This window comes from Trichechus manatus, unplaced genomic scaffold (genome assembly GCF_000243295.1).
Source record: "Trichechus manatus latirostris isolate Lorelei unplaced genomic scaffold, TriManLat1.0 scaffold00005, whole genome shotgun sequence".
NCBI lineage: Eukaryota > Metazoa > Chordata > Mammalia > Sirenia > Trichechidae > Trichechus > Trichechus manatus.
The window spans coordinates 14,065,176-14,084,936 of record NW_004443941.1 but is presented as its reverse complement, the minus strand read 5'-3'; the positions used below and the strand labels follow the sequence as shown (position 1 = coordinate 14,084,936).

The 19,761-nt window shown below is 43.2% G+C and overlaps 1 protein-coding gene across 1 annotated transcript in view; it reads left to right on the top strand.

Moving 5' to 3' along the window:
• Positions 1 to 1,503: 1,503 nt before the first annotated feature.
• MSH6 (mutS homolog 6) overlaps positions 1,504 to 19,761 on the top strand; it is a 20,518-nt gene continuing 2,260 nt past the window's right edge. The window contains exons 1-5 of the mRNA XM_012556540.2: positions 1,504 to 1,821; positions 11,245 to 11,447; positions 13,668 to 13,837; positions 15,223 to 17,764; positions 18,500 to 18,765. Of these exons, the coding sequence (XP_012411994.1) occupies positions 1,571 to 1,821; positions 11,245 to 11,447; positions 13,668 to 13,837; positions 15,223 to 17,764; positions 18,500 to 18,765 (3,432 nt within the window). The 5' untranslated portion in view covers positions 1,504 to 1,570. The remainder of the gene's footprint in view (positions 1,822 to 11,244; positions 11,448 to 13,667; positions 13,838 to 15,222; positions 17,765 to 18,499; positions 18,766 to 19,761) is intronic.

Here is a 19,761-nt window from a genome sequence, read left to right as displayed (position 1 = left end):
AAAAGTTTTGTGGTAAACTCATTGGGTAGCAAATTTTGACCTGAGCTACCTGAGGCTATTTATGTGTAAGTATTTATAGTTTCTGTTTACTTCACTTCAGCATACGTTTTCCTGCAGAAATATTGATATGTTTGATTTTAGGGTGTTGTCCCAGACTCTCTGAGGGTGTCACATATTACACAAAATATGCATCTGTGGAGGGAAGAGACCACCTCTCAAATACATCTGAAACAAAGCTGATTTTATTAATTGCCAAGCAAAAGAGAACAGTGTGACTGCAGAGTCTCCTGAATACAGCAAAGAGCTAATCTTATATAGCTTTTTAGCAAAGTGCAGCTGTTGCTGATTGGGGTTGGTTCCCAGATTCCGAATTCTGTAGTTACCTATTTACAATTTGGGACTCGGGCCAAAAGACTGTCTCCCAATATCGCATTCTGAGACACATCTGGTCCAAAAGGTTCAGGTAAGAGACTATGGACCTAAAGTACCTACTTCATAGGTTATTAGATGATCAATGAGTTAATATATGTAAAATGATTAGATCAGTGTCTGGCATAGAGAGGAAAGCTTTTTTTTTTTTTAATTAAAAGCAAGTTTTTATTATAAACACGCAAAGGGCCTGGCACTTGTCATTCATTTACTATTAGATCCCTGGGTGGCTTAAATGCTTGCCTACTAGCAAAAAGGCTGGCAGTTAAATCTCACCCCGAGGTGCCTCGAAAGACAGGCCTGGCCATCTACTTCCAAAAGTTCACAGCCTTGAAAACCCTATGGAGCAGTTCTACTCTGACACATATGGGGGTTGCCATGAGAAGGACTCCACTGCAACTAACACCACCAATGAGGCCTGTGAGATGAAATCTATTTATCAGGTAAATGTATTAAATGTATCTATTTATCAAGTGCCTACTACGTGCATCGCTATGAAAGGCAGACTCCGTCCACTGTTTCCTAAACTCTAGTTCCCTTTCTTTGGCTCCCTGGCGGAAGTGCTCTAACGGCAGGACTTCACACAGGGACAGGAAAGCGTTCTCGAGGAGGGCCCTCCCTGCAGCCCTTCGGTTGGCACCTTGCCGGGCGCGCCCCGCCGCTCAAGCCCACGCACTGTGCGCACACAGTACACACCGGTGCCCACCCGCTCATAGCCTCCAAGGCCGCCCGCTTCCGTTCCAGTAAGGGAGGGTTTTCCCGAGGCGGGTAGTCGGGCAGGCGCACCTAACTTCAGGACAAAGCTTTCCAGTCCTGAACGGACAAACCGATTCGAAGGCGCCAGGACAACGGCACCTGGCGCCGCGGGACACTGTGGGTAGCGGCGGAAGCTCTGCCGCTCGGCGTGCCCCCTCCCCACCCCACGTCGCCCTCGCGCCCCGAGGGGGCGGGGCTGGGAGCGCGCGCCGGGAGAGGCACCGCCCGCGCCCGCCGAGGCGCCTGCTGATTGGCCGCTCGGGCCTGTGTTCCTCTGGCGGAGCGCGCCTCCCCCCGGGTTTCCCGCCAGCCGGAGTCGCGCGGTGGATGTGGTGCGTTTGGTCGCTGTGTCGGACGTAGCGGCTGCGCCTGGCTCACCGTCGCTATGTCGCGACAGAGCACCTTGTACACCTTCTTCCCCAAGTCTCCTTCGCTGAATAATGCCAACAAGGTCCCAACCAGGCCCTCAAGCGGAGGCAGCACGGCCGCCGCCACTGGGCCCTCTCCTTCCCGCAGCGGGGATGCGGCCTGGAGCGAGGCCGGGCCTGGGCCCTTGGCAGGCTCCGCGTCGCCGCCCGAGGCGAAGAAACTCAACGGAGGGCTGCGGAGGCCGGCGGCCCCTGCGGTCCGCCCCAGGTAGTGGGTGGAGGCCGAAGGCGGGGGGCACGGCGGCGAGCGTACGGAGCCCGGGCAAGGGAGGCTCGCGAAAGGGGCGAGGGGATACGCGGCTAGGCCCTGGGCTCGGAGCTGCACAGTTGCCTTGAAAGAGTGTCGGGGCTGGCTTCGAGCATTTGGGGGTGTAGATTGTGAGCGGGGGTTGCAGGAGGAAATAGGCTGTGCAGGAAGGGTTGGAGGGGTGGAGAGACGCGAAGAGTTAACGCCGAAGGGAGAGGAGATGTGTTTCGCCTGGGGGGTGCTGGGTGGAGGAAAGGGAGATGCCTGCGGCTCGGGATAGGGAGGAGAAACGGCAGATGGGAGCACCGGATGTGGGGCGGGAAGAGAAAGGAGCGGCGCCTGCTCTGTGCGGGGGGCGCGGGAAGGCAATGGTGCATGCCCGGGGTGGCGGAGGGGGTTGTTCCTGCCCAAGGCGGGGGAGGGGTGGCGGGAAGGAGGAATGCCTGCATCCGGGAGTGTGGGGGCGCGGCGGGCTGTGTGGGGTGCGACGAAGAGGCTCTTAGTGCACAGTTGGGAGGTCAGTTGATGCTTGAGGCACACACTAGGTGGATCTGAGCCACGGATGCCGAGACTCCTTGGGGGACCGTGGTCCCGCCGCCTGGGTAAGTGGGCTGTTGAGAGGGTGGGAGTGGGGGTGGGCCAGGTTCTGAGAGCGCCGCCGGGGGTGTGTCTTAGGGCGGACCTAGAGGCGTGATTGGACCGAGTGAGGATTGCGTAGATCGGGAGGGTGGAGGGAGGCCGCAGAAGCTGCTGGGACCGAGCTGGGTCATAGTGTGGGCAAGGCGGCACATTAACCAGAAGAACTGAAAATTTTAGAAAGAAGTTGTATTAATTTTGACACACGTGGAAGTTTAGGGTCGAATTGAAAAAATGTTATTTTATGAAATAGTGTAGTTCTTACTGATGATTCCATGGGGAATTGGGCACTGTAATTTTTTCGGAGTTGAGGGTGTGTCGCACGCCACTGGACCAGCTGCAGGAGTCGGATTCCGAAAAGACAGTCAGCAAAAGCCAAGCTGATCATACAAAGCTTTATTAGGGAACTTAACATACAGAGGCCGGTGTGCCAAGTATCTCACAATGGACAAGTGAAGCGCCGAGAGTCGCCCCCCGCCCGGGTAGAGAGAGGTCTGTGCCGGGCAGTGCGGGTGTGGGTTTATACACTTGGTGCTTACATGCAACATGTCTGATCTATGATGGAGGAGCCTTGGTGGCGCAGGTGGTTAAGCCCTTGGCTGCTAACGAAAACGTTGGTTCAAACCCACCAAGCCGCTCTACAGGAGAAAGATGTGGCAGTCTGCTTCCATAAAGATTTACAGCCTTGGAAACCCTGTGGGGCAGTTCTGTTCTGTCCTATGGGGTCCTGTGCGTCGGAAACGACTCGACAGCAACGGGATTGGTTTTTGGTTTTTATGATGGATAGCTTGTTTTTGTTCTAGTTAATGGGTTACAGCTGACGTTACAATGAAGTCAGGTGTTTGGTGTTTTTTCCTGGCCCAGGTCACTGCTCGGTCAGGTACTCTGGTTCTTTCCCAGATTCCTCTGCAGGCAGGATTTATCTTGTATTGTTGGTGGACCTCTAAAGGCCATGATCTGGCCCTAGTGGGTAGGGTGGATGGACGCGATTGCATGGAGGGCTGCCTCGAGATGTCCTTCTCGCTTTATAGGCGCTTCATGGGCACTTCCGTGCTGTTGAAGGCCTTGGCTGGCCTTTTCCTGGAGCATTGAGCAACGTTTTGATAAACCAGCTATTGTCTTAGGCACAAAGTGTAGGTAGTTCTTTGAAGAACAGATGAAGAGATACAATATTCATAAAGAAATCCCAAACAAACCACATTCAAGGTAGAAGAGCCAGTTAGTGGTTCTGAGTAATCCATTTCAAATGTGCTGACTTTAAGATTTCCTACAGGCATCCGCAGATTTTTCAGTCTCAGTGTGATTATAGTGTTACCCTCTTTTAAGCAACCTTTCTGACAGTTTAAATATATACTATAGAACATTAGTACAAGCTGGGTGTAGAGAACAGGGCCTGCATCTCCGAGAATACGCTATCTTTTTCAGGGTGAGAGATATATGATGTGTTAACAATGTTTATACTTGAACATGAATTGATTTTTCCTACGTCTGTGCTAAACTGATGCATTTATTATAGGATTGTTCTTTACACTCTGCCAGGCACAGGATTAGGCATTGTAGACCTAAGATACAGCAGTGAACAGGATAAGTAAGGCCATTCTAGAGTGGTAGGTAGCCGAGTGTATGAGCTATAGGAGGTAGCTTCTGTGTGCTATGGAGGAGGGGTATCAGGGTAGGCTTTCAGCTCTCTGAGCGCGGAAGGACAAACAGGAAGAGTTAGCCAGACAAAGGTAGGGGTGGGATGCCTGTTTAGGAAGAGGAAGGTCGTGGCTAGAATGAAGGGCTGAGGAGGGAGCATTGGAGAGAGTTTTGGAGACCCACTCGTGAACAGGCTAATGGGTCACAAAGACATTTGGACTGTGTGTCACTGCAGTCGCCAACTGCAAGGGGCAAGGTGGGCATACCCCACCATTGTCACTAGCTGTGTGACAAGAATCAGCATGAATCCAGTTCCCTCCTAGAAATGGATTCAGGCTTTCCCTTCCCACATCTGCAAGATCCTTGTCACCAGTCACTTCTTCTGTGGTACTTCCTCTCACCCTAAACACCCCAGAGTTAGGTCAAAACATCCCTGGACCCCTGAGGCCAGGCCATTGGAAACCAGCTGTAGACTTGGGAGTCTGCACAACACTCTGCACTTGAGACCAGCAAGCCCTTCTCTCTTCCTCTAGCCCTCTGGTGCCAGGTCACAAGCTAGAAGGACCCTGTCCTTCATGAACTGCCTGTGCAGCCTTTATCACCCAGTCATCCACAGCTGGAGCTACACAAACTGACTCTACTGCCAGCCCCTACCTGCTCATTGCCCCCTGTGAGTTCTTCAGTTCTCTATAACGGCTCACAAAATTCACGGAAATTATTACCGATACTTACAGTTACCATTTATTATAACCAGAAAGGATACAAGGGAAGAGACGCATCAGGCAAGGTCTGGCGTTACCGGCGTGGCCTCCATTGTCCTCAGGTCCATGCCGCCTTCTCCTGTTCATGGATCTTCTCACCAATCCCGCAGGCCCCAAAGAGAGCTCCAAGGTCCAGGGTCCCCCTACTCATTGAATATATGCATGACTGGGGCCTTAGTGCATAGTTAGGATCGATCCAGTCAGTGAATATGCATGACTGTATCATGCCCTCCCCGCTTTCCTGAAGCTAGTTGACCAGGTGTGGGGTCTGTGTGGTTCCTACTTGACTGGCTGTTTTAGAAAAAGAGTACCTTAATTGCTTGCTCAGGCTGTTTTCAGAAACCAGGTACAAAAGGCCAAACAAATCTAGTTCTTTTCCCACAGACTTACTCTGAGAGACTGATTAAAGCCTTAAAGAAGTTGAGGTCTTCTAATGTTTTGTCATTAGATTTCCTTTGTGCTGAGGTGTTTGCTCAAGTCTTTTTTTTTCCTAGTTCTTTTATATGGGATGCAAATATCTTCTACTCTGGATTGTTCTTTGGCTCAGTTTATGGCATCTTTTGATGAATAGAAGTCATTGTTTGTAAAGTTGCCAGTTGTTTCCTTTATGTTTGATGCTTCTGTGAGTTTTGTTTAAGAAACCCCTAGGGGAGATTTATGTGTTAGAACCATCTCTGGCTGAAGTGTGGTGGTTTGCAGGGAGGCTAGTTAGGCTGATTTGATATTGGCCGAGGATGTGGGCAGTGGCCGTGCGGATGGAGAGGATTTAGAGGAGTTGTTGAGGGAGACCTAGGCAGTAGACAGGTGTTGGTGTTGACATAGGCTGTGGGAGATGAGGAAGGAAAGCATCCTGATGACATCAACTTGAAGCAAATGGCCACTAGAAAAAAGTAGGAGGACATTTGTGCCCTGGACCTGCTTCTCAGTACTTCACTTTTCTGTAGTTTATCGAGGTCATAATTGAGAGAGCTGTAAGCAGTGTGACCACTTAAATCTGGCTTTTTTTTTTAAATCCACCTGTCCCCCCCAATCTTGGCTGGCTTACTTTTCACAATCCCATTTTAGTGGTAATTATTATGGGTGATATTGTTGTTAAGTGCCATCGAGTCGGAAGAGACTCAACCCTCTGTGCAGCAGAATGAAACACTGCACGGGTCCTGCGCCATCCTCGCAATTATTGCTGTATTTGAGACCACTGTTGGAGCCGCCGTGTCAGTGCATCTCGTCAAGGGTCTTCCTCTTTTTCACTGACCTTTTACTTTTCCAAGCATGATGTCCTTCCCCAGGGACTGGTCCCTCCTGATAACATGTCCGTGGGTGATGAGGACCGTAAAAAATCTGTTGACCTTTTAAGTGTATGCCCTAGCCCCATTCATAGCCAAGAAATGGTATGTCAGACCTGACAATGAAATATTTTTAAAAAGAGCCTTAGTTCTTAAACACAGACCTACCGTATGACCCAGCAGTTCCACTCTTAGGTATATACACAAGTGACTTGAAAGCAGTGAGGAAAACAGACACATGTAAACCAGAGTTGATTGCAGCAGTGTTCACAATAGCCAAAAGGTGAGAACAACCTAAATGCCCATTAACAAATGACTGGATAAACAAAATGTGGTATATACATAAAATGGACTACTACTCAGCCATGAAGCGAAATGAAGTCCTGATACATGCTACAACATAGGTGGACCTTGAAAACAACATGCTGAGTGAAATAAGTCAGCTACAAAAGGACAAAAACTGTATAAGCTCACTTACACGAAGTATCTAGAATAAGCAAATGTATAGTACAAATTAGTGGTTACCAGGGCAGGAGGCAGAGGAAAAGGGACAGTCATTGTTGGGGAAGCAGTGAGTTTCTATTTATGGTGATGGAAAATTCGGCAGTGATTATTGGTGATGGTTGCACAGCATGATTAATGTAATTGGTATCACTAAATTGTACACACAAAAAATGCTGATTTGGTGAATGTTGTGTTTTTATATTTCTATAAGTATACATATATAAATACATGTATCAATAAAAAATGTAAAAAAAATAAGTAGTTGATGGTAACTATGTGCCCTAGTTTTGGGTGTTCACTTATCTTTCCTTCCTGAGGATTTTCATACAGTTAGAGTTATTTATGAATAATATATTTTTCCAAGTAATTTAACACCTAATATAATATTAATTGGAGCCCTGGTGGCGCAGTGGTTAAAGTGATATGACTGTTAACCAAAAGGTCGGCAGTTTGAACCCACCAAGCCGCTCCTTGGAAACCCTCTGGGGCAGTTCTGCTATGTCGTATAGGGTCGCTATGGGTCGGACTCGACTAGACGGCAACAGGTTTTGTTTCTAATATCAATTACTGTAAAAGAAAAGAAAACTCAAACTTTTTTAAAAAGTATCATTGTGGACTCAGTTTTACAGATCTAACTTGTTGTAATCTATTTAATTAAAAGTTATTTCTTTAAAAATGTTAAACTTGTCATAATTGGCCAGTGGAGCCTCTTTTAAGCTGACTTTTATGGTTTTTTTTAAACATTATCTCAGAACTTTTGAAAACATTTTTCTTTCTGATGACAGGGTATCCCGTCTTCAAGTCTCTTTGCTCTAAGGTATGGAATTAGCTACTCTCCAAAGATCCCTGGTTTCTTTCTGTTTCTTTTCTAATACTGTTTAGGAAATTGCATGAGTTCAATTTGGATACTTTTCTGTGGTCACCCTAGAGCCTAGCGCACAGGTGATGGGCCTTAGTTTTCCCCTATGTTATGCATTGAATTGTGTCCCCCCAAAATATGTGTCAACTTGGCTGGGCCATGATTCCCAGTATTGTGTTATTGTCCACCATCTTGTCATCTGATGTGATTTTCCTGTGTGTTGTAAATCCTAACCTCTATGATATTGAGGCAGGATTAGAGGCAGTTACATTAATGAGGCAGGACTTAGTCTACAGAATTAGGTTGTATTTTGAGTCAATCTCTTCTGAGCTATAAAAGAAAAAGAAAGCAGAGAGGGACCTCTTGCCGCCAAGAATGAAGAACCAGGAGGGGAGAGTGTCCTTTGTACCCTGGGGTCCCTGCTCTTGGAAGATCCTAGACCAGGGGAAGATTGATGACAAGGACCTTACCCCAGAGCCGACAGAGAGAGAAAACCTTCTCCTGGAGCTGACACCCTGAATTTGGACTTCTAGCCTCCTAGACTGTGAGAGAATAAACTTCTGTTAGTTAAAGCCATCCCCTCGTGGTATTTCTGTTATAGCAGCACTTAGGTAACTAAGACACCACAGCTGAAGGAAGGCATGCAGGGTATGTGGGCACAGGTGCAGGTAGATAGGTAGGTGTGATGGGAAGAATGAATTACTCCTCTGGCTACTTCTGTTTTCTAAGTATCGAATTGAGTTGTTAGAGCAGACTGGTTGATTTGAGAATTTTTTTTTCGTATCTGTGGTGACTCACGTTTATATACCCAAGTTTTTTTAGACAAACCCAGTTTATCTTTTGTAAGGCTTTAAAATCTACTGATTTTTTTTTTTTTAAAGTAGATACCCAATGAAATTTCAGTCACAAAACAACAAAAACTATATGATTCCACTTGTATGAAATACCTGGAATAGGCAGTGTATAGAGACCAGAGTTTATTAGTGGTTCTCAAGAGACGAGGGGAGAAGGGAGTCATTGTTTGGGGGGCGTTGGTGCACTGAACTTTTGTTAAGGGTGGTGGAAAGATTTAGGAAAGTACACTGGTGATGGTTGCACAGCATGATGGAGGTAATTACTGTCATTGAATTGTACGTGTAAAAAAAATGTTGAAATGGCAGATGTCTTGCTATGTATTTGCTACAGGTAAAAACAAAGTAAACAAGAAACCAAACCTGTTGCCGGTGAGTCAATTCTGACTCAAAGCGACCTTGTAGGACAGAGTAGAACTGCCCCATAGGGCTTCCAAAGAGCAGCTGGTGGATTTGAACGGCCAGCCTTTTGGTTACAAGTCGTAGCTCTTAACCACTGCGCCACCAGAGCTCCAACCAAAAAAACAAGTAGATATCCAAAAATGTTATTACAAATTTTGGGCACAACCAGTAATGGACACCAAAGTTATAGACTAAAGAGAAAGCAAAAATAACATGATTTTAAAAATCTGTTTTCTAACTCATTTCTTACTTTTAGTTCTAGGAAAGCTTTTACATGTATCTTTCTGAGCTGTTAGCTGTTAGCTTTTCCTGTCTTAATTTTTTTTCAGTGTCTTTAAAATCCCTAAGATTACCAAACTGGACACTTAAAATACATAATCTTAAACTTGAGAAACACTGAGTTGTAAAATCATAATTGAATCTTACTGAAGTATATCATAATTCAGTATTTATTTTGGCATTTCAGTTTGGGCTTTATGAATAGCGATTGTGTTTTACTGTTAATATATATCTTTCTTTTTGGCCCAGTTATTTTCAAATTGGGTTTACATTGCATAGGACTAGATGATCCTTGTTCATATTAACAGAGTCCCAGTTAAATGAAAAGAGAAAAATGTTAAGATTGTCTGAATATATAGTCAAATAAATAGTAAAATTAAATTAATATAAGATTGTTAAGAGAAATACTGTAAAGTTTTAAGTAGAGCCAGTTTTACAGGTATATGTGACTTCACAAGATTGTCTGGGTTCTTATAAGAACTGGTGTATAAAAGATAGCAGGTATTCAAATTATAGCACATTCTAATGGTATCCCATGCTTACATTGTATTTACATATTTTTAAATACAGTATTTAGTGTTGGTAGAAAAATTACGGATTATTATTGAATTAAAGTATATATTTTTATTTTGGCATTCTTTGGAAACTGCACAATTACTAGAGATAAAATTTTAAAATTATCTTTAAAGAATTAAGTTGATCAATAGGTTTTTAAGATTTCAGTTGTTAGCATTAAGTAAAGAAAATTTTAAATTGAGGAATGTTTAAAATAGTTTTATTATACAATACATTTTACTACCTGCTTAAGTTAATTCTCTTCTTTTTGGCTTGGAAACCACTTCCAAAACGTGTCACATTTTTCCTTCTCAAAGCTTCTTAGCGCTAGAGGAACTGTGACTATTACTCAGTATTTCAGTGTTAGCATTTTATAGCGTACTGCCGGCTCTTAACAGCAGAGAATTTATGCGCTTTTGTAAGTATAAAGCTATATTGAGGGTAAAGTGACGATGAAAGACAAAATTACTACGTAAACAATTGGGTTTATAACAGCTTTACAGAGAAGGACCTTATTTGGAAATTTACAGACATTTATTTCTCTAGTGAGGGCGCACATTTGTCTTCCAAATACATTCAAAGACGTTAATGTTAATTTTTAAAAATTGGTTACTTGAAAGGGTGTCTTTTCTAATCATTTTAAAGACCCTTGAACACCATTTTGAAACAGTTTGCACTACATTTACACAAATGATTGGCGTTTTAAAGTAACAGCTCTCTTAGAAGGCACAAGTTCCTTTCTTGGGGATAAAACCAGAATGACTAATTTATGCATGTTAAAACAGTGCTGTTTTATTATATATTACAGTTATAGGTATAAAACAAAACCTTTTTTCTCCTCACATGTCTTTTGGGACTTAGTCAGAAACCTGAGGACAGAAAGGAACTTTTAGTGGGTAGGTTTAGAGATCTCATTTTTTGCTCAAGAATTTTGATCTAGTCATTTAATTTCCCTGGGAGCCAGTAAGATGGCCCCGAGATTCCTTCAAGTGCTTTGTTGCCTCATACCAGGCAAAACAGAATTCCAGTGGGCGGGAGGCGTCCTGCTCCCTTTAACATCAGGTGTACCGCCAGGATGTGTGTTTTTGTTAACTAATCCCATTCTTGAGAATATTTACAGCCTTTAAGACGACATGCATGTAACTAAATAGCGGGTGTCTGGTTGAGCCTTTCTGTAGCTCTTACCTTAGTTTTTTTGGGGAATAGTAGAGTGGTTGGTAGCTTTCGGAGTGTTTGGAATACGTAGGAGCTAAACTGGGAACGGCTTCCAATCAAAGTCTAATGAGAACATTTAATGTAATTAACAAATTATATAGTCAGTATGTGTTGTATTTTTAAACTTTGAATGATTCTGAGAAGAAGTCTCTTCCCTTAATACCAGAATTTATTGTATTTGTATTTAATAGAATTGTAATACTTGTGTTGTTTAAAAAAAAAAACAAAACTTGACTGTTTGTTTAAAAGAATCATTAATTCTAGAATTTCTGAACTTTAATGTTACTACCAGAAGACTTCAAAGGAGTCTTAATGATACCTTTTTTGGATTTATTTGTAGGTAATTGCCTTTAAGGTAATTTGACCAAATATTAACCAAGTTATGTATTTTCTTTTGGCAGCAGTTCTTGTGACTTCTCACCGGGTGATTTGGTTTGGGCCAAGATGGAGGGTTACCCCTGGTGGCCTTGCTTGGTTTACAACCACCCCTTTGATGGAACATTCATCCGTGAGAAAGGGAAATCAGTCCGCATTCACGTACAGTTTTTTGATGACAGCCCAACAAGGGGCTGGGTTAGCAAAAGGCTGTTAAAGCCATACACAGGTAAGAGAGCTGCTCTGTTGTGTGTGTACGTGTGTGCGCGCGCGCGAGGCGGAGGGAGAGAGAGATCCTCCCTTGCGTCTGGTGAAATCAAGTGTATTTTATTGCAGGAGTGGCAGTTGTCAAAGCTTCTGGCATGAGGCGGGGTGGGGAGGATAAGATGCAGCTGGTCTCTAGCCAGTGAAATGGAATTTTTATTTCTGGCCTTTCGGTGACTTACAGCATTATGTCCTTAAAGGAAAAATGATCTCATGATTGGAGTAAATAAGCAAATTACCAGAGTCAGACACGAATAGGGGAGATTAAAGTGTCCTCATCTTAAAGGATCCAAAAGAAAGGCAGTGTAGTCAGGATGCGTGCACATCATGCTACCTGGCCTTCAGAATCCTTACGGTGAGCACATCTGAGGGTGGTGGTTTCACAGCAGACTTCAGGAACAGTTTTCTCCTCCCAGGCCCGGCCTTATTTCTCACAAACATCAGTAGGTCCTACATGTGCAGGCTCACGGGCTAGGTGCACCTTATCAGTCTCTTGAGTTACGCAGTATGATTGCAGAAGACTGTACACTCGAGCATGAACAAGTCCTGATCCTTTTCCTCAGACTTGTCAGGCCAGTTAGTTGAACTCAGTGTTGTGGAATCAGAACAATGGTTAATTTCCCAGAAGTCTCTGAGAATCATGCCTGTTAGCCATAGTGCCCATCCTGCGGGGAGTGAAGGGGGAACTGAAGAAAATGAAGTCTAAATGGAAATCTGACAAGCAAGATGGAAATAGAATCAGGAAATCTGGTTCTGGCTTCTCTACTCATTTGCTGTATAATCTTGGCCAGCCAAGGTAATTTATTTCCTAAAACTGTTTACTTAAAACGAGAGAGTTGGACCAGATGATAAATGAAATCCCTTCCAGGACTAATTTTGAGATTCTAAACAAAACTTTCTGAAGTGATTTAAAGAGATCAAGAAAATGATTATCTTGTCATTATTTTATCAAGTCTACCCCGTGCATACTGTTTACCCTTGATAATCTCCCATTGTTGCAGTGCACGCTTAAATCAGCAAAGAGGCACGGGTGAAAAAAAGTAGGCCTTGATTTTGAACTTTTGTCTTTAGATTTGTAGAGGTTATACATTAAGAGTTCTTGAAACAGTGTGACTAGTTAGTGATGGGGGTGGGTGGATAGTGCTGCAGCAGGCACTTCGAGAAAAATTTAGAGCCACCCTCTAAGCTGATTTTGCTTGTTGGAGTCTATAGCTTGGTGCAGCTCTTTAGAGAAATGAGAAATTGTAGCTTTATTTTAGGCACCCCGTAAAAGTTGCTAATTCCTTGGAAGTTTAGGTTGTATAGAAAAAGAAGGAAATAGTGTCTAATTAGTTTTTGGATCTGTTAAACTTAGACAGATTTGGTTTTTTTTCCCAATTTTATTTATATTTGGGCAGAAGAACAGAACAAAGACTGTTAGTTCTGCCTCTTGGAAAAGACCTAAAGGTTGTATAGCATTAGATTTGTGATATGCCGCCTCTTGCCCAGTGGATAGCGGTATCAACGTTGTTGTTGTTGGGTGCCGTTGAGTCGGTTCCGACTCACAGCGACCCTGTGTACAACGGAACGAAACCCTGCCCGGTCCTGTGCCAGCCTCACAATCATTGTTAGCTTGAGCATTGCTGCAGCCGCCGTGTCAGTCCATCTCGTTGAAGGTCTTCCTCTTCTTCAGTGACCCTTTACTTTGTGAGGGCCCCGAAATGTTAGGGTTCTGTAAAATAGGTCTTTTAAAAAAAAAATAACTACCCACCTTTGGGACGAACTCATTTTTAACATTATAACTTCATTTAACTGACGATGTAGTCTTTGGCTTCCTGAATAATTTTTTTTTTATAAATAGTGTCTCAGAACCCCTTTTATATCTCAAGTGCCTCACTTGGAGAGGTATGCCCCACCTGTTTAGCACCAGGGCCCCAGTCCATTAGAAGAGAGACTAAGTGTCCCTAGGTGACCCAGCAGTTAAGACAACTTCAGGGAACGCAAAATAAGTAATTTCTGTTTCACTGGTAGCTTTCCCCTAAAGATACCTTCCGTCTGTGCTTTATTGATCTATCCATATCAATAGAAAATAATGGAGTGTTAAAAATACTTGTTACCTTAAATCTTACTCATTAGTGCAAGTAATGTAGGTCGAACCAACTATCCAGCCAACAGTTCTTATTTATAAAAACATATTTTTTTCTAGGTTCAAAAGCAAAGGAAGCCCAGAAGGGAGGTCATTTTTACAGTGCAAAGCCTGAAATACTCAGAGCAATGCAAAGTGCAGATGAAGCCTTAAATAAAGACAAGATTAAGAGGCTTGAGTTGGCGGTGTGTGATGAGCCCTCCGAGCCAGAAGAGGAAGAAGAGATGGAGGTGGGACATTACTGTTTGCGTCAGGACCTGTTGCCATCAAGTCGATTCTCATAGCGACCCTGTAAGACAGAGTAGAACTGTCCCATCGGGTTTCTCAGGCTGTAGTCTTCCAAGCAGACTGCCACATCTTTCGCAGAGCAGTTGAGGGGTTTGAACCACTGACCTTTTGGTTAGCAGCTGAGAGCTATAACCACTGTGCTCCCAGGGCTCCTTTTTGTGTTAGGAGGGTGATGGGAAACAAAGAGCATATTAAAATGGTGTCCTTTTTTTATATAAATATTTTAGCACACACATACATGCATGTTTCTGGATTTTAGGTAGGTTTGCTTTCTGAGAACCTCAATGGTTAGCACTCTTTTTTACTTAGTTTCTCAATCCTGCAGGAGGGCAAGGCTTGTTGCAGGAGATAGAACCACTTTGATAGCAAGCAGAGTCAGGGACACTAATGGCCTGGTGAGAAATTGATCAGGGAGTCTGGTAGTAGGCTTCTATATGAAGGTGGAGTCAGGCCCTGACGATTATCCAGGTTTACGCTTTTAATTTTTACACTATTTGTTGTATTTTGCATTGATGAGAATAAATGTTAAGTAACCTTAAAATGCAACCTTGGTTTCAAATTGAGTGAATTAAAACGTGTTAGGGAAACAAATAGATTCATTTAAAAATACACGACCATTGAATAGCTATGACTCAAAAGAGATTCATCTGTAACTAAGCTTGGTTTTGTATGTCTTACTCTATTATCTTCTAGATGAAATAGGAATAAGCAAGTTAACATAGTGCAGTATTTAAGAGAAATTTAAAAAGTTCTAACTTTTATTTTCAGGGTTAAGATCAGGAATGGTAGCATACCCATCAGAGATTTAGAACTGGCTGGGTAACTGCAGGGATCGTTCAGCCTAACACAAAACATGAGGGTGACCCACGCTGAGGGGCATGTGGCTTTGCCCAAGATGTACAACTGGTTTATGGAAGATCAAGGACTAGAACCAGTGTGATTTACTCCAGAATTTGTAAAATGGTAAACTTCTTCTCATGTGTGTTTGTAGGAGGACATTTAAAGTCTGTTTCCACAGCTGTGACAGTTAATGAGGACATCACCTGTTGGTACTTGTGATGTATGGTCAAGCTAATGGTTTCATCACTTGTACAGGAGAGAACTCCCTTGACAGCAGTCGCGTTATTCTGCAGTGTGACACTTATTTACATGTTGGGTGAAACTGAGATTGTCTAGTTGATACTCGTTGAGAAAGAAAAGTTTCTCATTTCTGGAGGAGGGTTCTTCTCTTTGTGTACGAAATTGCAGCATACTGAGATATTCTACAGCAGTATTGTAATGTACCACATTTTAGTTTGTTTTTTAATACTCTTTCCTTACTTGGCAGGTAGATGCAACCAATACATCAGATAAGCATGAAGAAAATAATGAAATTGAGAGTGAAGAAGAAGTACGGCCTAAGACACAAGGATCTAGGCGTAGCAGCCGCCAAATAAAAAAACGTAGAGTCATATCAGACTCTGAGAGTGACGTTGGAGGTTCTGATGTGGAATTCAAGCCAGATGCAAAGGAGGAAGGAAGCAGCGATGAAATAAGCAGTGGAGTGGGGGATAGTGAGAGTGAAGGTGTATACAGTCCTGTCAAAGTTGCTCCAAAGCGGAAGAAAATGGTGACTGGAAATGGCTCTCTTAAAAGGAAAAATTCAAGGAAGGAAATGCCCTCAGCCACTAAAAGAGCAACTGGCATTTCGTCAGAAACTAAGAGTACTTTGAGTGCTTTCTCTGCCCCTCAAAATTCTGAATCCCAGCCCGTTAGTGGGGGAGGTGATGACGGTAGTCGGCCCACTGTCTGGTATCATGAAACCTTAGAATGGCTTAGGGAGGAGAAGAGGAGAGATGAACGCAGGAGGCGGCCTGATCACCCTGACTTTGATGCATCCACACTTTATGTGCCTGAGGATTTCCTTAATTCCTGTACTCCTGGGATGAGGAAGTGGTGGCAGATTAAGTCTCAGAATTTTGATCTTGTCATCTTTTATAAGGTGGGGAAGTTTTATGAGTTGTATCACATGGATGCTCTCATTGGAGTTAGTGAACTGGGACTGGTATTCATGAAAGGCAACTGGGCCCATTCCGGTTTCCCTGAAATTGCATTTGGGCGCTATTCAGACTCCCTGGTGCAGAAGGGTTATAAAGTAGCTCGAGTGGAACAGACTGAGACCCCAGAAATGATGGAGGCACGATGCCGCAAGATGGCACACAGCTCTAAGCACGATAGAGTGGTGAGGAGGGAGATCTGTAGGGTCATTACCAAGGGTACACAGACCTACAGTGTGCTGGAAGGTGACCCCTCTGAGAACTACAGCAAGTTTCTTCTTAGCGTCAAAGAAAAAGAGGAAGACTGTTCTGGTCACAGTCGTGTGTATGGTGTGTGCTTTGTCGATACCTCCCTGGGAAAATTTTACATAGGTCAGTTTGCAGACGATCGCCATTGTTCCAGGTTCAGGACTCTAGTGGCACACTACCCTCCGGTCCAAGTCTTGTTGGAGAAAGGAAATCTCTCAGCAGAAACTAAGATGATTCTGAAGAGTTCATTATCCTCTTCTCTTCAGGAAGGTCTGATACCAGGCTCCCAGTTTTGGGATGCAGCCAAAACTTTGAGGATTCTCCTTGAGGGCGGATATTTTACAGAAAAGGTAAATGAGGACAGTGGGGTGATGTTACCCCAGGTGCTTAAAGGTATGACCTCAGAGTCTGATTCCATTGGGTTGACACCAGGAGAGAAGAGTGAACTCGCCCTGTCTGCTCTGGGTGGTTGTGTTTTCTACCTCAAAAAATGCCTTATTGACCAGGAGCTTTTATCGATGGCTAATTTTGAAGAATATATTCCCTTAGATTCTGACATGGTGAGTGCCACAAGGCCTGGTGCTATCTTTGCTAAAGCCAATCAACGAATGGTGCTCGATGCAGTGACATTAAACAACTTGGAGATCTTTCTGAATGGGACAAATGGTTCTACTGAAGGGACTCTGCTAGAGAGAATTGACACTTGCCATACTCCCTTTGGTAAGCGGCTCCTAAAGCAGTGGCTTTGTGCCCCACTCTGTAGCCCCTTCCCTATCAATGATCGACTAGATGCCATAGAAGACCTCATGGCTGTGCCTGACAAGATCTCGGAGGTTGCAGACCTTTTAAAGAAGCTTCCAGACCTTGAGAGGCTGCTGAGCAAAATACATAATGTTGGATCTCCCCTGAAGAGCCAGAACCACCCAGATAGCAGGGCTATAATGTATGAAGAAACTACATATAGCAAAAAAAAGATTATTGATTTTCTTTCTGCTCTGGAAGGATTCAAAGTAATGTGTAAAATTATAGAGGTAACGGAAGAAGTTGTTGATGACTTTAAGTCTAAACTCCTTAAGCAGGTCATTACTCTCCAGACAAAAAATCCTGAAGGCCGTTTTCCTGATTTGACTACAGAACTGAACCGTTGGGATACAGCCTTTGACCATGAAAAGGCTCGTAAGACTGGACTTATTACTCCAAAAGCAGGATTTGACTCAGATTATGACCAAGCTCTTGCTGACATAAGAGAAAATGAACAGAGCCTCCTGGAGTATTTAGAGAAACAGCGCAATCGAATTGGCTGCAGGACCATAGTCTATTGGGGGATTGGCAGGAACCGGTACCAGCTGGAAATTCCAGAGAGTTTCACCACCCGCAACTTGCCAGAAGAATATGAGTTGAAGTCTACCAAGAAGGGCTGTAAACGATACTGGACCAAAACAATCGAGAAGAAGTTGGCTAATCTGATAAATGCTGAAGAACGGAGAGATGTGTCATTGAAGGACTGCATGCGGCGACTGTTCTATAACTTTGATAAAAATTACAAGGACTGGCAGTCTGCTGTAGAGTGTATTGCAATACTGGGTAAGAGTTTAAACAGCTTATTCCTCAGTTGTGCTGTCAAGGCACTAAGATTCAGATCCATTGGACGGAGTCCCCTTTCACACATAACCCTAGATAGAAGTTAACATAGTATTTATTTCTGTAAGTATATATGTGCCTTCTCTCTAGGCAGAATGACTACATTGCCACAGCAACTTGAAAGTTGCTTTTAGTTTTTAGTAGGCTCCTGGCCTTTCGTTCGCCTTGAATAATTGAATAAAAGTGATAGAAGATTTTTAGTACTTTAACGAGACAAGCTTTTTTAATTGAATTTTTTAGTATTTGATAATCTTAAATTAGTGTAGCTAACTTAAGCTACACTAATTTAAGACTCTTGACCCATCATTTTTTAATATACTTAAGTTTTATAGCCTTTACATTTTTTCTTTTTGTATCTCAGCAAATTCATATGCATACACATTTCAAGAGTGTAATCTTCCCCTTTCCCTTTAGCTCAGATTGTCACGCTTTACTGCGAATTGATTATGCATTTGTAATTTGTTAACTTTTTCAGCTTTCTAAATTTCTTTTTTTTTTTTTTTTTAATGTTATGGCCAACTTACCTGTCAAAAGTAAGTAGAACATACCATGAGTGAAATATATTTTGGAAGACTTTTTATAGAAGTTGGGTCTTTGTGCTATTCAGCATGTATGATAGTTGACCCGCCAAGAAACCCCTGAAATGATGAAAACTTATTTTAACCCTCTCTTTAACAGATGTCTTGTTGTGTCTGGCGAACTATAGCCGAGGAGGTGACGGTCCTATGTGTCGTCCAGTAATTCTGTTGCCAGAAGATGACACTCCCCCCTTCTTAGAGCTTAGAGGATCACGCCATCCCTGCATTACGAAGACTTTTTTTGGAGATGACTTTATTCCTAACGACATCCTAATAGGCTGTGAGGAAGAGGAGGATAGTGGCAAAGCTTATTGTGTGCTCGTTACTGGACCAAATATGGGGGGCAAATCTACACTCATGAGGCAGGTAAGCTGATCCTTAAGGCTTTGTTATCAGAAAGCCATTTGTAACACCTCAGGAATGAATATATTGCATATTTAGGCCATCCTTTCCCAAATAGCCCAAGTTAGATAAAATTGAGTCGCTTCCTAGTAAATAAAGGAGAATTTGTGTTATAAAATAGAGAATTATTTTACCTGTTTCAGATATTTGGTTGCTGTTGAGTCATTTTCAACTTACGGTGACCCCATGTATGCAGAGTAAAACCGCTCCATAGGGTTTTCAAGGCTGTGACGTTTCGGAAGCAGATTGCCAGGCCTTGTTTTCCAAGGCACCTCTGGGTGGGATTGAACTCACCAACCTTTCAGCTAGTCAAGTGCTTAACTATTTGCACAGTCAGTCCAGGAACTCCTGTCTATAATGTTAGGGGAAGTGTATGTGGAAAAAGGGAGGGGCTTTAGGTCATGATTTGTTTACAAGTTCTTTGACTTGACTGAATTCAGTTCCCTGGAAGTTAGATGTATTCATAATAAAAATAGGTTACATGGAAAGTAAGGTGCAAATGTTGTTTTATATAGATGCTTATGAAGCCATACTTAGTGGAGAGAAATGGCTATAAAAAGAATATTATTGTAACAATGAAAAGAGGTGGGAGATTGAACTACAGTTTAGTTTCTTTTCTAATACGAAAATTCGTTGTGACTTTAGCTTATCAGGGTTTGGACAAAATGACCCCCAACTCTTAATATCTTTAGTTTTGGAGGTCGTCTTCAGAATTCACGGGTAGTATTTATAGGCAGGTCTGTCTGTAGGAGGCAATGCTTCTGTAGACTCATTTGTAGGAACCCTTCTTATGAAAGACCCATGGCAGACTTATTCCAATAGGAAAGCAAAAAAGTTCATGACCTCTAATGACTATTTTTTTTGATACATGTGACAAGAGACACAGTTAAGGCCCACAAAGCTGTCTTTAATAGAAGAAGTGTGCTGGCTTGCCTGTATTACATTATACTCCTGTTCACC